Here is a 12,276-nt window from a genome sequence, read left to right as displayed (position 1 = left end):
ATTAGACCCTTGCTACGAAGAACAGCTCTGTGCTGCTCGGTGGTGATGTTAATCGTCACACCTGCCAGCCCCCTACACACACGCTTATACATGCACACACTTGCCTTGCTCTGTCCATCTGCACACGACATGGGATAACAAGCTTTCATTTGTCTGCTGGTCTTGAGCTACACACTTTCCTCCTCAGTGTCACATGTCATTGTCTTTCAGGTAGAAAGAAGGTGTCTTGACATCACATGCTCACCAAAGTCCTGTTTTAATGTAAACCTAAAGCAAAAATACAATAAAATTAAAGGCAAGGTTAAAATCAAGACAAGATGAAAATATTTAGGTGTTCAGACAAGGGTCACGTGTAGGGGAGCAATGGTTAGAACTTCTGTTTTGTTTCAAACATACATGCAGAAATGCTCCAGAAGAATCCCAGTGGCACAGAGTTGATAAATCTGATTCAGGGAAGAAGAGTAGAAAACCTCAAAGAGGATAACACTGGGTGTGGGGAACAGGCTTTCCTTTAACACTTTGGAAAGTCATTAGCAGAGGGGCTTAAAGTAGCAGCATTTAGCTTTGAGAAGAAGCTGGAAGTGGGAACCAAAATATGACAAATAATTGAGAAAACAAAATTCTCAAATACAGGAGAAACTTGGAAGAACACTAGATAAGAATGTGCAGTTGCTCCCAGAGTGCATGCCTGGTGAGCTCTGTTGTCAGAGCCAGGCAGGTTGAAGAGTGGGCTTGGGCCATCATATGGGGAGAACTAGGCATAATTTAGGAAGGTTACAAAGATTTTCAAGGGGCATGTGTGGATTTGAGCCAGGCTTAGCCATGCTAGACTTAGGCAGCTGAGTTCCAGAAGCCGTCTGTGTGTGCCCTCCTACACTCTGGTGTGCTGTGGCCATGCTAATCCCCATTTTTTGTTTTATTTCAAATCACACACAGATAGAATCTGCAAACTGCTTCAGATCAAACAGGTCTGATTGTGTGTAAATACATATGTCCTTTTTAATTTTTATTAATGGTTGCTTCAGTTTTGCATCAGTGCATGGTTAAAAGCAATACACATCAGCTATTCATGACTTCATATCTCCAAATGAATTCTTTCTCCTCTTTTTTTGTTTGTTTGTTTGTGCAGTCAGCTGAAGAAATGTTAACATCTCACTCTAAACCTCTCAGTGGAGTCTCTGTTCCCTTCTCTGATATAACAGACGGGTTACTGCTTGTTATAATTATTAACATTGTGGTATGGGCCAGGGCTCGGGTGGGCAAGATTTACTCCTCCTTTGGGCTGGGGAGGGGCCAGTTGTTAGGGTATGGAATGTTAACTTAAGTGGTGACTGACTGTTTCCGTAATACCAGGTCGTTGTGGCTGCACGCTCTAGTAATTGAGGCTGTGTACTTCACCGAGCTTGTGGTAGAGCCTAGGGCAAACTGCTGTCCCAAGAGAATGCTGGGATAGATAGAGTTAGCCAGTGCCAGTCTGGACGTGGTGGTTTTGCTGTTGTTTTAGCTCCGGATGTCGGCATGCTCAGTTTTAATGTGATTAATATTAATGTGGCGCCACCCCCCACCCTACCCCCACGCCTGAGCCCTCTTCTCCTTCCTCCCACCTTGTTCTTTTTGAAAATTTTAAGAAACAGTAATGAAAACCTTGGTGTTTCAAACTGCACTTTGCTCTCATGTTCTATATGTAAGTGCCTTCAAATTTACTCGTTAAAATAAAATGGGGACATGGGGGCATCCTAGCCCAGAGCCTTTGTACTGTAAACCTAGAGTGCAACTAAGTCAGTTTGTTGTAGATTTTCTCCTGAGTTTTGTGTGAGGTTTTGTACAATACCCAATTTCAGCAAAAGCAGAAAGACTCTGGAATAAGATGTATCTGAGAGGAATCACTTCCTGGTACACAGTGCACTTTTCCTTGGGCATGGATGAATTACCAGATTGCTTTGGTAAAGTACTGCTCATCCAGCCTACATGTAGCCCTCCTTTTAATGACTTCTGTTAAAATACCTTTGCTGGTCAAAAGCATTAATATCATTTTCTTGTTGCCGGTAGTCTCCCAAGCCCATCAGTGCCAATAAAATAGTTCATCCTGTCCTATACTTGAAGCACAGAGAGCTTTCTCAGTCAGACCCCAAAGTCAGATCCTGCTCATGAAAGCAAATTACTGCAGATGGAGAAAGCCCATTTCCTTCCTGGTAGGAAGGACCTAAGCCACTGAGGCTGCTGTCAGTTGTCTTGCTCAGGAGCCCTTCATCCCAGTTAGCAGCCACAACTCAGAGCTGTGATGGAGGCAGCATGCTGGAGCCTCCATTTGCTCTTCAGGCTCCCAGGGATCAGTCCTGAATCTGAGCCATTAGCAAGAACCTGCACGCCTGCTCGTCTGTAAACACTGTACCTAGCTAAGCATAGATCAGGTATAGATGCTTTCACTGTCTTAGAGTTCTAAAATTGTAAAGATTTTCTTGGTGTTTGAAGGAATGCTGAAGAGAAAGCACATAATACCAAAGTACCCTTGTTACAAAGATGTTTCACTGAAGATTCCCCTTCCATTCTGAAAAATGAACCGTATCTAAATAGGATGAGCAGCCAAGTCTTCATGGTCCAGGTAAAGACTGAGCTATAACAGTGAGCTTCTTGTTCTCTGGCCAGTACTTTCATCACACTGTCTTCTGCGGAGTCTTGAGGTAAAGAAGGACTGGAGCTAGCCCTGTGGAGCCAGTTGTGAAGCATTGCAGGGGTAGTCCAGCCTGCTCTTGCAGTAGACATGGCTGAAAGGCACAAGGATGCTTCCTGCCACACTCTACTTTGGCCATGTCACTGCAGGGTTTAATAATGATAATTCAGACTGTCCCTTATAGGCACCTGTAGAAAGAGTGACAGTAAAGGAGTGTTGCACAGCAGCTGAGAGCCAGTGCATTTTAAACGTGTATTTGAAGCTGCTGACCCTGACTTCTTACAGCACAGACTGGGAAAGCTCCTCATAGTGCTGGTGCTTTACTAGAAAGCTTACAAGCTCATAAAATCATTTTCCACAATGAAAGTTATTCGGAATCAAAGAAGCCATCCAGAGCTGCTAGGTAGGGAAGAGCAAGGATCCCATTAGAAAATACTTCTTAGCCAGCCGTGGTGGCACATACCTTTAATCTCAGCACTAGGGAGGAAGAGGCAGGTGATTCTGTAAGTTCAAAGCTAGCCTGGTCTACATAGTAAGTTCCCAGAACGCCTAGGGTAGCTCTGTCTCTAGGCTAGAGATAACATCTCCAAATCTGTGTGCCCGTGCATGCACACACAAATCTTTCCAACCCTAAGAAAATGGCTTAAAAAACCCTGGAAATGTGGAATATCTCCTGCAAAGTTAGCAGAAAACTGAGCATTCAAAGGAGGAAAGAATGCGATAGTTGAGCTGACGTGAGATGTGGCCCTTATACAGGAATAAACAGTTTATCTGTCACTCATGACTGAGCCAGCTTAGCCAAAAGACGTTAGTAAAAATGTGTAACTGGCCAAGTGGTGGTGGCACATACCTTTAATGCCATCACTCAGGAGATAGAGGCATATAGATCTCTTAAGTCCAAGGGCAGCCTGGTCTACAGAGTACAGAATAAGTTCCAGGACAGCCAGGGCTACACAGAGAAACCTGTCTCAGGTTTTTTGGAGTTTGTTGCTTACTTGTTTGGTTGGTTGGTTTTGTTTTTTAAGTATCTCTGAATTCGATTTAGATAAAGTAGGTGGGTTATAGAAGGATACAGTGAGGACTTACCAGTTGTATCAGTCTGTCTCATTGTCCTTGAGTCCTTCCGGAAGGGACATCCCTATTCATACATACATTGATTGCCTTTGTTCATCAAAATGCAGGTGGAGAAGCAGGCTGTGATGGTTCTGACTTCCTCAGGACTTCTCAAGACGGTATATTATCCATTGGGGAAAAAAGCTCCCAAAAGCTGCTGTGGGAAAAGGAAGCAGCTGAGGCCTGTCTGACCTGGTCAGAGCTGGGCAAACACTCCTAAGCCACTTGCAGTCTGATTTCCCCAAGTCTGGAATGTGGGCTAGAGTGAAGTTTTCCTGGAGAGAACTAGGGTTAAGTCTTTAGCTTTTAAAGCCACAGTCTGTGTCCCCGCCACTCTGACAAGCAGGTGGTGGATTTATTGATTCACAGGCAGCTCTCTGATGTCTGGTCTGCTTGGCTCTTCCTTCTCAGTGTTGCTCTTGACATGCTCAGGCATGCTCTGACAGATGGATCCATGCTCTGGGTTAGATCTTCCTGTGACCTGCTGCATTCTCGTAGTGACAAGCCAGTCCCAGTACAGAGAGTCTGACATTGACACTGATGGGTGTAGTTGACTCAGTTCTCCTAACATTTCATGAATATTTTCCCTGTTAAGAGTTCCAAAGAACACTGTGAAGTAAGATCTAAATTATATCTGTATTTCTTAAAATGACTAGGTAGTGCCCGTGTACTGTGTTCTTCCTACTGTCACAAATTGGAAAGCAAATTCCTACATTGGCCAAAGCTTGATTTTCTACCATAGGAGGGGCATGCAAACTGGTGCAGTTTGAAACATCTCCTTCCATGTGTGTCTGTGTTTGTGTCTGTCCTTTTGTCTACACGTGTGTGTCTGTATGGGGGGAGGGCTGTCTGTCTCGGGGAGAGGTAGCTGTAAAGTCAGTTCTCTTCTCTCCTGTAGGGTGGATATGCAGCCTACAGATATGCACAGCCTGCTACTGCAACCGCAGCCACAGCTGCTGCAGCCGCTGCAGCCGCTTACAGCGACGGGTATGTACAGAGCCAGAGCAAGCAGGCCCTGAGCACCGTGCTATCTGCAGCATCCCTCTCTCCATTCACCATTTCCAGAATTGCCCTGAGGCCTTAGCCTCCTGTTAGCCTGGCTCTTTCTGGAGCCTGTTCTTCATGGCTTCTGCCACGCAGCATCCAGGCCTAGCCTCTTCCCGTACTTGCTCTCTTGTTCTGTCTCTTCTTTGGCTGTGATTACAGTTGGTCTTCTTTCCCATTTGACCCCTTCTTTGCCATTTTATAGTAGTCAGGATTTCCCAGTTACTGCACTCAGGAACAGAGATGGAAAGGCTTGCTTCTTCCATCTGCCATTTTCCCTACTAATAGTCCAGGTCTGCAGCACAGGGCCTTCAGTCTCGGTCTCACCTGCTTCCATCTGACCTTGCTTCTCCTTTCCAGTTACGGCAGGGTGTACACAGCTGACCCCTACCATGCCCTCGCCCCTGCCGCCAGCTATGGAGTTGGCGCTGTGGTAAGTTTATATACCTTTTTTCTTAAGCCATGTTATTCCTCTACTTGCAAATTTTGAAAGATCTGGGGAAGCGATGCATTGTCATTTCATCCATTGCCAGTGTGGAAGCTGTGTAAGACCCTGGGAATTTATGTCACTTGCTTTACCTGTCTATCTGGAAAGGCAGTAGGAAGGAAGGGTTGATGGTAGCAGTCTTCCCAAGTAATGGTGTCATTTAGGAGAGGACAGAGGGAATGGGTTCCTTAAGCAGGTGCATACCAGTAGCATAGTGTTCTTCTTGATAGTACCAAAGGCTTGGGAGTGTTAAGGTGTCCAGTTCTTGTTGCACTCAATTTTTAATTGCTGATGCCTACCAATGTGCCTGCCGCCTCCTGCCTTCTGGTATGTAGCACTGGGACTCAGTGTTGTGTACACTGCAGAGGCAGTTTCTAGTAGCAGTTGTAGGGAAGTACGAAAGAAGCATATAGAGCAAGTGTAGAATAATCCATAGGACTGATGCCTTTACTGCTTATTAGTATTCATAGTTGCAAGGGCAGGCCACTCCCTAGTGATACTAAATGAAAAATCCTGTACCCTGAAAGAAAGACCCAGGAGAAGATTCCTGGGAAGGTTCATATGAAAAGAAATAAGATACCAGAGAAAGTCAGTTGATCAGGGTAAGGAAGCAAGCAGAGAATCGAGCACATGCATACCTCAGAGTCAGCCACAGTGTCGGGGAAGTTATCTTCATTGAACACATGTAGTCCTGTTCCCCTTGTTAGCCTCCAGCAGTACAGTGTGGTAGCCGTTTACAGAGCACTAAGCCTTCTGTGAGTCTTTCCTGGTACTGAACAGATGAGTCATGTAGGAGGACGTGCCTAGTTATATGCAAACACTAAACCTTTCTAACAAGAGACTAGAGTTGTTGCAGTTTAGGCATCCATGGGCATTTCTTGAATCAGTATCCCATGGATACAGAGAAATAACTGTATTTTATAGATTATAGAGGAGATCTGTTTCATTGGTTGAAAAACTAGCTTGGGTTTAAATGTGGCATCATTCTGAACACAGGATGTGACCACTTCAGCCAAGAAGTACTCAGAGGTAGCACACTCTGACAGTCATGTGTTTGAAGGGAGCTCAGCAATCTTGTTTCAGCCAGGACCGTAGCAGCATTACAAAAACAGATAGGTGGGGCTGGGGATTTAGCTCAGCGGTAGAAGGCCCTGGGTTCGGTCCTCAGCTCTGATTTTTAAAAAAGACAAAATAACAAAGACAGATAGGTATATAGAAACCATATCAAATCCACCTTCTATGCCTAATCATATAATTGTGAAGTCAGCCATTACGATGTCTCCACTGCCTGGATGCCAGGAGAGAGAAGTGCTCTCTCCAAACATGTTGCTTCATTTCCAATGCTTTTCTCATCCTTTAAATATTCTTATGTCTCTACTTACTGCAGGCGAGTTTGTACCGAGGTGGCTACAGCCGATTTGCCCCCTACTGAAGTGACGTGAGACCCCTGCAAATGGGACAGCCCCCAGTTCATGAGGCCTGGCTATTGCAATATTTACTAGTAGAGGACTCTATAGCAAGATGAAGAGGAAAACAAACAAAAAAGAGAGAATACTTTTTTATACCTCACTATGTTCTTTGAATATGTATTTTTCCTTTAAATTTCTGCCTTTAATTCTTTTGTTCCAAAGATTGTGCTTTTTATTTTGTTTTTTTGTTTTTGAATTTTTGTTTTTGTTTGGAGAGGGGGTTGTTTTTTGGGGTTTTTTTGTTTGTTTGTTTGTTTGTTTGTTTTTTATTGCTTTGAAGGTTTTTTTTTGATGTTTTTATTTTTGCTTTTTTAAAACTGTGGTTAAAAAAAAAAAAAAGATAGTGCATTTCCACGTCTGTATGTCCATGCTTAGCTTATTCTGTCGGTCACAGAAGAGGCAGTTGAGGAGGAAGGAGCTGATACATGTATTTGATCAGAAGCCAGCAGACAGAATTACCAAAGTGGATCTGGTGCTGATGGCTGGGGGGACAAGCAGAGTGGAGGCCAGCTCTGCAGCAGTGTGCCCTTCTGGCCTGTCTTTGGCTGGAGGCTCTGACTGGCTGTGGCTGGAATCCACATGCCTTTAGGTAGGAGTTTGTGCTTGTAAAGTAGGAGAATTTAAAAGATGCTTTTCTCTCCTCTTCCCTCCTGCCTTTGTATTCTTTTTACAATCATTTACAGGCACAGCCTGAGAGTGTTGGCATGGTTTTTGTAATTACAGTGCTGGTATTTCCAGGCATGCTCTCAGACTGTGGATGAGAAACACCTCAGTACAAAAATGATCTTGGAGTGAGCTCTGGAATAGGAAAACACTTGTTTCTTTTCTTTTCAGAAATCTCAGCACTCCTGCTGGGCTGTTGCCACTTTAATTGAGCCACTGTGCAACTCCTCTGTTCTTTTATTAACATGCTACTCCCATGTCCTCAGACTCAGGAGTTTGGGATCCAGGGACGGAAGAATGAATAGTCAGTGGCCAGATTTCCCCCCAGGTATCTGGGCACAGTATGAGGATTAAAAGTACAAATTGTTCAGAGCCATTAAAGAGTGTGTAGAAGAGAAAAGGGGGATCGTCGATCTGATATCCCTTCGTTTTCTTGCAGCACGAAGTCAGAAGTCAGTACAGAGTAAGAAAGGCATCAGAAAGCCTCTGCTGGGGCAGGATAAGGAACGATGCCCCTAGGCTGGCTGTCCCTACAAGTGTGCTGATGAGGACCAGTAAGGGCAGGCAGAGGCAGTTTGTCCTCACTCCAAAGCCATAGGAATTTCCATCTTCCAGAGCCTCTGTGAGTCTCCAGCCTTTGTGGCCACTGCATCCAGCTTCACAGTGTCCTCCAGAGTCACAGCCAAGCACCTGGACCCCTCAAGGAGCATTAAGAAGACAGGCCATGGACTTTAAGCCTGCCTTGGAAGGAGGATATAAAATGGCCAGAGTCCTTCTGCAGAGGCCATGGCAGTGAAACCTGGCTTCAGTTTTGTTTCCAAAGGACTTCTTTCTCCCTCCAGATCTGAGATGTATCCAAAAGGCAAGGGTCCCACAGAGGCTCCAAAATGAAGGCATTAGGAAGTGGGGCTGTCGGCTGTCTCCCTGGTCAGTTCACCTGAGGGATCGCTGCTAAAGGGACAGCAGAGTTCAGAGACATGAGCTTTGGCTTTGTTAGGGTCTATTTTAGGGTTATTTTATTGGGGTTTGGTTCTTTTGTTGTTGTTGTTCTTATTCTTGTTGTTGTGTTGTTGTTGCCTCTGCCTCTACATATTTTTTACTGATAAATGATTCATGTCCCTGAATTAAAGTGGCTGACATTTGACTGAATCAAGCATCCTTTTGTAAGCAGGGACAGCCTTGGCCTGCAGTTGACACATGCCATCTTGCCCTCAGATCCCGTCTCCCAGGATATCTGAGGAGACAACATGGAAGCCAGAGATCTCAGTATAGTCATTGATTCTGGGGCAACATGTGGAACAGGAAACAAGACTGATGGCCTACTGGCCACTTACGAAGTCCCTTCCCCCAAGCCAAAGTTTGGTTTGTTGTTGCTGTTATGACAGGTTTCATTGTATGTGCATAAGTTTTTTAGGGGAAGGGATGGGCTGGAGCCTTTTGGAGTTCTTTCTAGAGAATGGGGGCAGAGAGGTTTTTCTTTCTTTTGTTTCTTTTTGAGAAAATGTACTGGCTAAAGGAACAGACATTTTGGGTCTTCGTTTATTCTCACAAAAAGGCAAGCCCTTCACCTGGTGGAAACTAGGCCAGTCCCTTGACAATTGTATCCACAAAGGGTAGAATGGGAGAACGAATTGAGGAAGACTTCTTTTTTCCTAGGAATAAGGGTGGCCATGGCAGGGAGAAGAGGACAGTCCCCGTGGCCCATACTGGAGGGGCCTGAGAAACCTTCATGCACTTCAGTTCAGCTGGTTCTGGCTGAGTCCTCTAAGGCCAGTCTGTTTGCCAGCATGTCTCTGCTGCATGTACAAGGACACTCTCCAGTGCCGCTTCTTCCTCAAGCTCTGTTCCGAGGAAGACTAGATGGAGTTGGCTTTTTATGCAAGGATCTTTGGATTTCAGGGTGAGCAATGAGAGTTGGCTCCCCCAAGTGTCTGGATTTCACTGTATTGGCCTCATGGTTGGTCCTCAAGGCCACGGTGCTGGCATGTTGGACTGATTTAGGAAGCAGGCTAGAGGAGATGGGCATTTTGTGACTCTGTTAGAGGATTCTAGGTGATGATTTCAAAAAGATGGCTGATGCTGAGTCGCAGTGTGAGGAGGGCGTTTTCAGTTTTTGCAGGCCTCTTTAGACTGGGCATTCTATGCTGTGACTCTTGCTGGACTCCTTTAAGGAGACTTGTAGTGAAAACGTCTGTCTGGCTGTTCCTCTTTCAGCCCAGAGAGCTGCCTTAGGTCTTTTCTAGAATGTCTGTGTTACTTAGTTCAACCTCAGCCCAGAAGCACCATGCTACTCGTCATTTTAAGGCTCTCAGGTTTCCAGGAACCTCTGCCACTGTCACCCTGCAGCAGCCGCTGTCTGAACTGAGCCAACGTGTTTCCTTCCCTTGGAAACCGACTGGCACTTGGCTCTTAGTTTAAGGAGAGCTTGTGGCTTTTCCTCAAACGTGGACTCCTCAGGGGCTGAATTATTTAGTTTAGGCTGTGCTTTCTTAGAGGCGCAGCCAGCAGGTCCGTGACCACCTCCATCCTGTACCTAGTCATGTAGCTTCCAGACACAAGGGACTGTAAGATGAGAAGGATATGAGGCTATGCAAGAAGAGCATAGTGTGCCCCTCCCTGTGCCAGGCGAACAAGGCCAACCAAGGGCAGTCTGGGACACAGGTGTGCCCGGAAGGATGGGAAGCTGCCTGGTGAACCTTCCCCTTTGGCCCAGCCAGTTCTCCACTACTCAAAAAACTCTAGCATGGCAATGTTTGCAAAGTTGCAGACTTTTCCCCTGGATATTAGGAGGAAAGGGACTTTGGGGGGTGGGGAAGGGGTCGTGGTGTTTTAAAGCATAAGTTACCTGTTTGCACTGTTTTCAGATAGGAAACAATAGTGGGCACGGTGAACATCTAATGTAAACGTGTGGTTTATTTTGTCATGCTCTTGAGAATGTCTGATCATTTGTAGTATACACCAGTGACACTTGATTCTCTGTTGCATAAAACACTATATTTTTGGAAATGTTGCTGTCCGAAGCCTCTTCCCACCCTTCCCTCTCCTGTGTACCGCCTCTCTCCTTGCTTCCTCATCAGCCAGGCAATTGCCATCCCTGGGCTAGAGCGGGAAACAGGACCCCATCCCAAGCAGGCTCTGGGTGTCCTAAGCCAGCATGTGCCCTCTAGGTTACTGGGTGCAGAACAGTCCCTTGGCAACTTTCCTTTCAAAATGCTCACCAACTACCACAGGTTGCCAAACTCTTCAGCGAGGCAATAGAAGTGAGCTAGGGGGCACGGGTCCCTGAAGTATTGTGGTTGGCTGTGGAAGCCATGTTCTTATGCAAGTTACCGAAACTGTAGCCAGTTACAGTGTACTCAGGAAAACGGTCAATGAGTTCAGCCATGGTGGTGCTGGCTGGCGGGGATTGGTAACTGAGAACTGCCCATCAGCCGAAACTCGACCTTGCCTTGACAGAGATCTCCCACCTAGGGGGCAGCCCTCTGTACATGCCAGCACTGGGAGGGCTGCACTCATCCTGGCAGGCAAAAAGGGAACAGCAATGCTCTTTCCCTCCCTCCCTCTTCCGGTTACCAATGCCAGATTCCCAGGGGCACGCGAGTTTTTGAGTTTTTCAGAAAATGCTTTTGGTTTGTTTTATCCGGGGACTGGTGTGCTTTAATCGCTGTCCGTCCCCATCAGGACTCCTAGCTTAGCTGTTTGCTTGTGTTTTCTGTTCACAGTATTTTTTGTGTGCGTGCTTGTTGGGCAGCTCATTTTGGCTGCATTATATATCGAGTGATGAACTGATCCTTTTTTTCCCCTAAGAGACATGACTTTTCCCTCTATCAGCATTCAGCTTGTGAATAGCTAGAGCCACCCTGGGGCTGACACGTCTAAGTTAGAGCTACAGAGTGAACTGAGGCTCTCAGTTTTTGAGTCTCTTATCTTTTCAAGGCTCAAAGTACCACAGAACCTCGCTCTTCTCCACACCCCTGTGGCAGGGAGTGGCCTGCCTAGCACATGTGGTTTCCCCATGGCAGGACAGGTACCACTGGGACATGGGGGCATCCGCGGATGCTTGCCCAGTTGACCACCCAGCTGTGTCTCCATCCCTCCCATCCTCTCCCAGAGTCACTTCCTAGGACACCCGAGCTGCTTGCCCAAGGTCCTGTTTCCCTGCTAACTCCAGAGAAGCACCCAGGGCTTTGTGACAGTCTCTAACTCCCTCCCTCCCTCCCTCCCTCCCTCCCTCCTCCTCCTTAAGAATCATATTGTATAGTAGCTTTCAGACCATACAGTATTCATTGGGTTACTCCTATTATCAAGTAGCTGGAATTGTGAAGGTTGGAGTAGTTAGACCTTTAGCTTTTATTCATTATTTTTTGTATTACTCTCCATGTGTATAAATTATTGATCATGTTGCTGGCTTTTATAAACTCTTAGCAAAGGAGGGGCCCTGCCTCAGCCTTTGCAAATGGTAATGAAGCACTGTTTTTAAATAAAAGAGAGAAACACCACCTTTGGCGTCTTTTGGATCCTTCTTTTTTACCTGAACTCCAGGCTCTAACCTGGAAAGAGGAAGAAAAACCATAGCTCTTCTTCCTGAAAGGCTTCTGAGTGGCCAGGAGCTAGGAGGGAGGAGACTCCTCCAGCAGCTCTCTGGCTGGCAGCAGACTTCCATCTGTCTGAGGTGAAGTACAATTACTGCTTCCCTTCATCCTCCAGCTGCCCACTTGCAGGGCCTCGCTCGGGCACCATTTGCCAGCTCCACTGATCCACTGAACACTCCTGAGTTAAGTGCCTCCTTCCCTGGCGTCTGCTGTTCATCTCCTGTTCACCTCACCGTC

At 46.1% G+C, this 12,276-nt stretch overlaps 1 protein-coding gene across 6 annotated transcripts in view; it reads left to right on the top strand.

Annotated features, from left to right (window-relative positions):
* The window catches only part of Rbfox2 (RNA binding fox-1 homolog 2), a 249,215-nt gene extending 237,269 nt beyond the window's left edge, over window positions 1–11,946 (top strand). For 3 of the 6 annotated variants that reach the window (XM_028778949.1, XM_028778947.1, XM_028778952.1), the window contains 3 exons: window positions 4,683–4,771; window positions 5,189–5,261; window positions 6,703–11,946. In XM_028778949.1, the coding sequence (XP_028634782.1) occupies window positions 4,683–4,771; window positions 5,189–5,261; window positions 6,703–6,757 (217 nt within the window). In that variant the 3' untranslated portion in view covers window positions 6,758–11,946. Of the gene's footprint in view, window positions 1–4,682; window positions 4,772–5,188; window positions 5,262–6,702 lie in introns of those variants that run through there. The other 3 variants (XM_028778948.1, XM_028778946.1, XM_028778951.1) reach the window with 2 other exon arrangements.
* The last annotated feature ends 330 nt before the right edge of the window (window positions 11,947–12,276 follow it).

The sequence above is a fragment of the Grammomys surdaster genome, unplaced genomic scaffold (assembly GCF_004785775.1).
Source record: "Grammomys surdaster isolate TR1022 unplaced genomic scaffold, NIH_TR_1.0 342, whole genome shotgun sequence".
In the NCBI taxonomy this organism is placed as follows: Eukaryota; Metazoa; Chordata; class Mammalia; order Rodentia; family Muridae; genus Grammomys; species Grammomys surdaster.
This window is presented reverse-complemented; position numbering and strand designations above follow the sequence as displayed.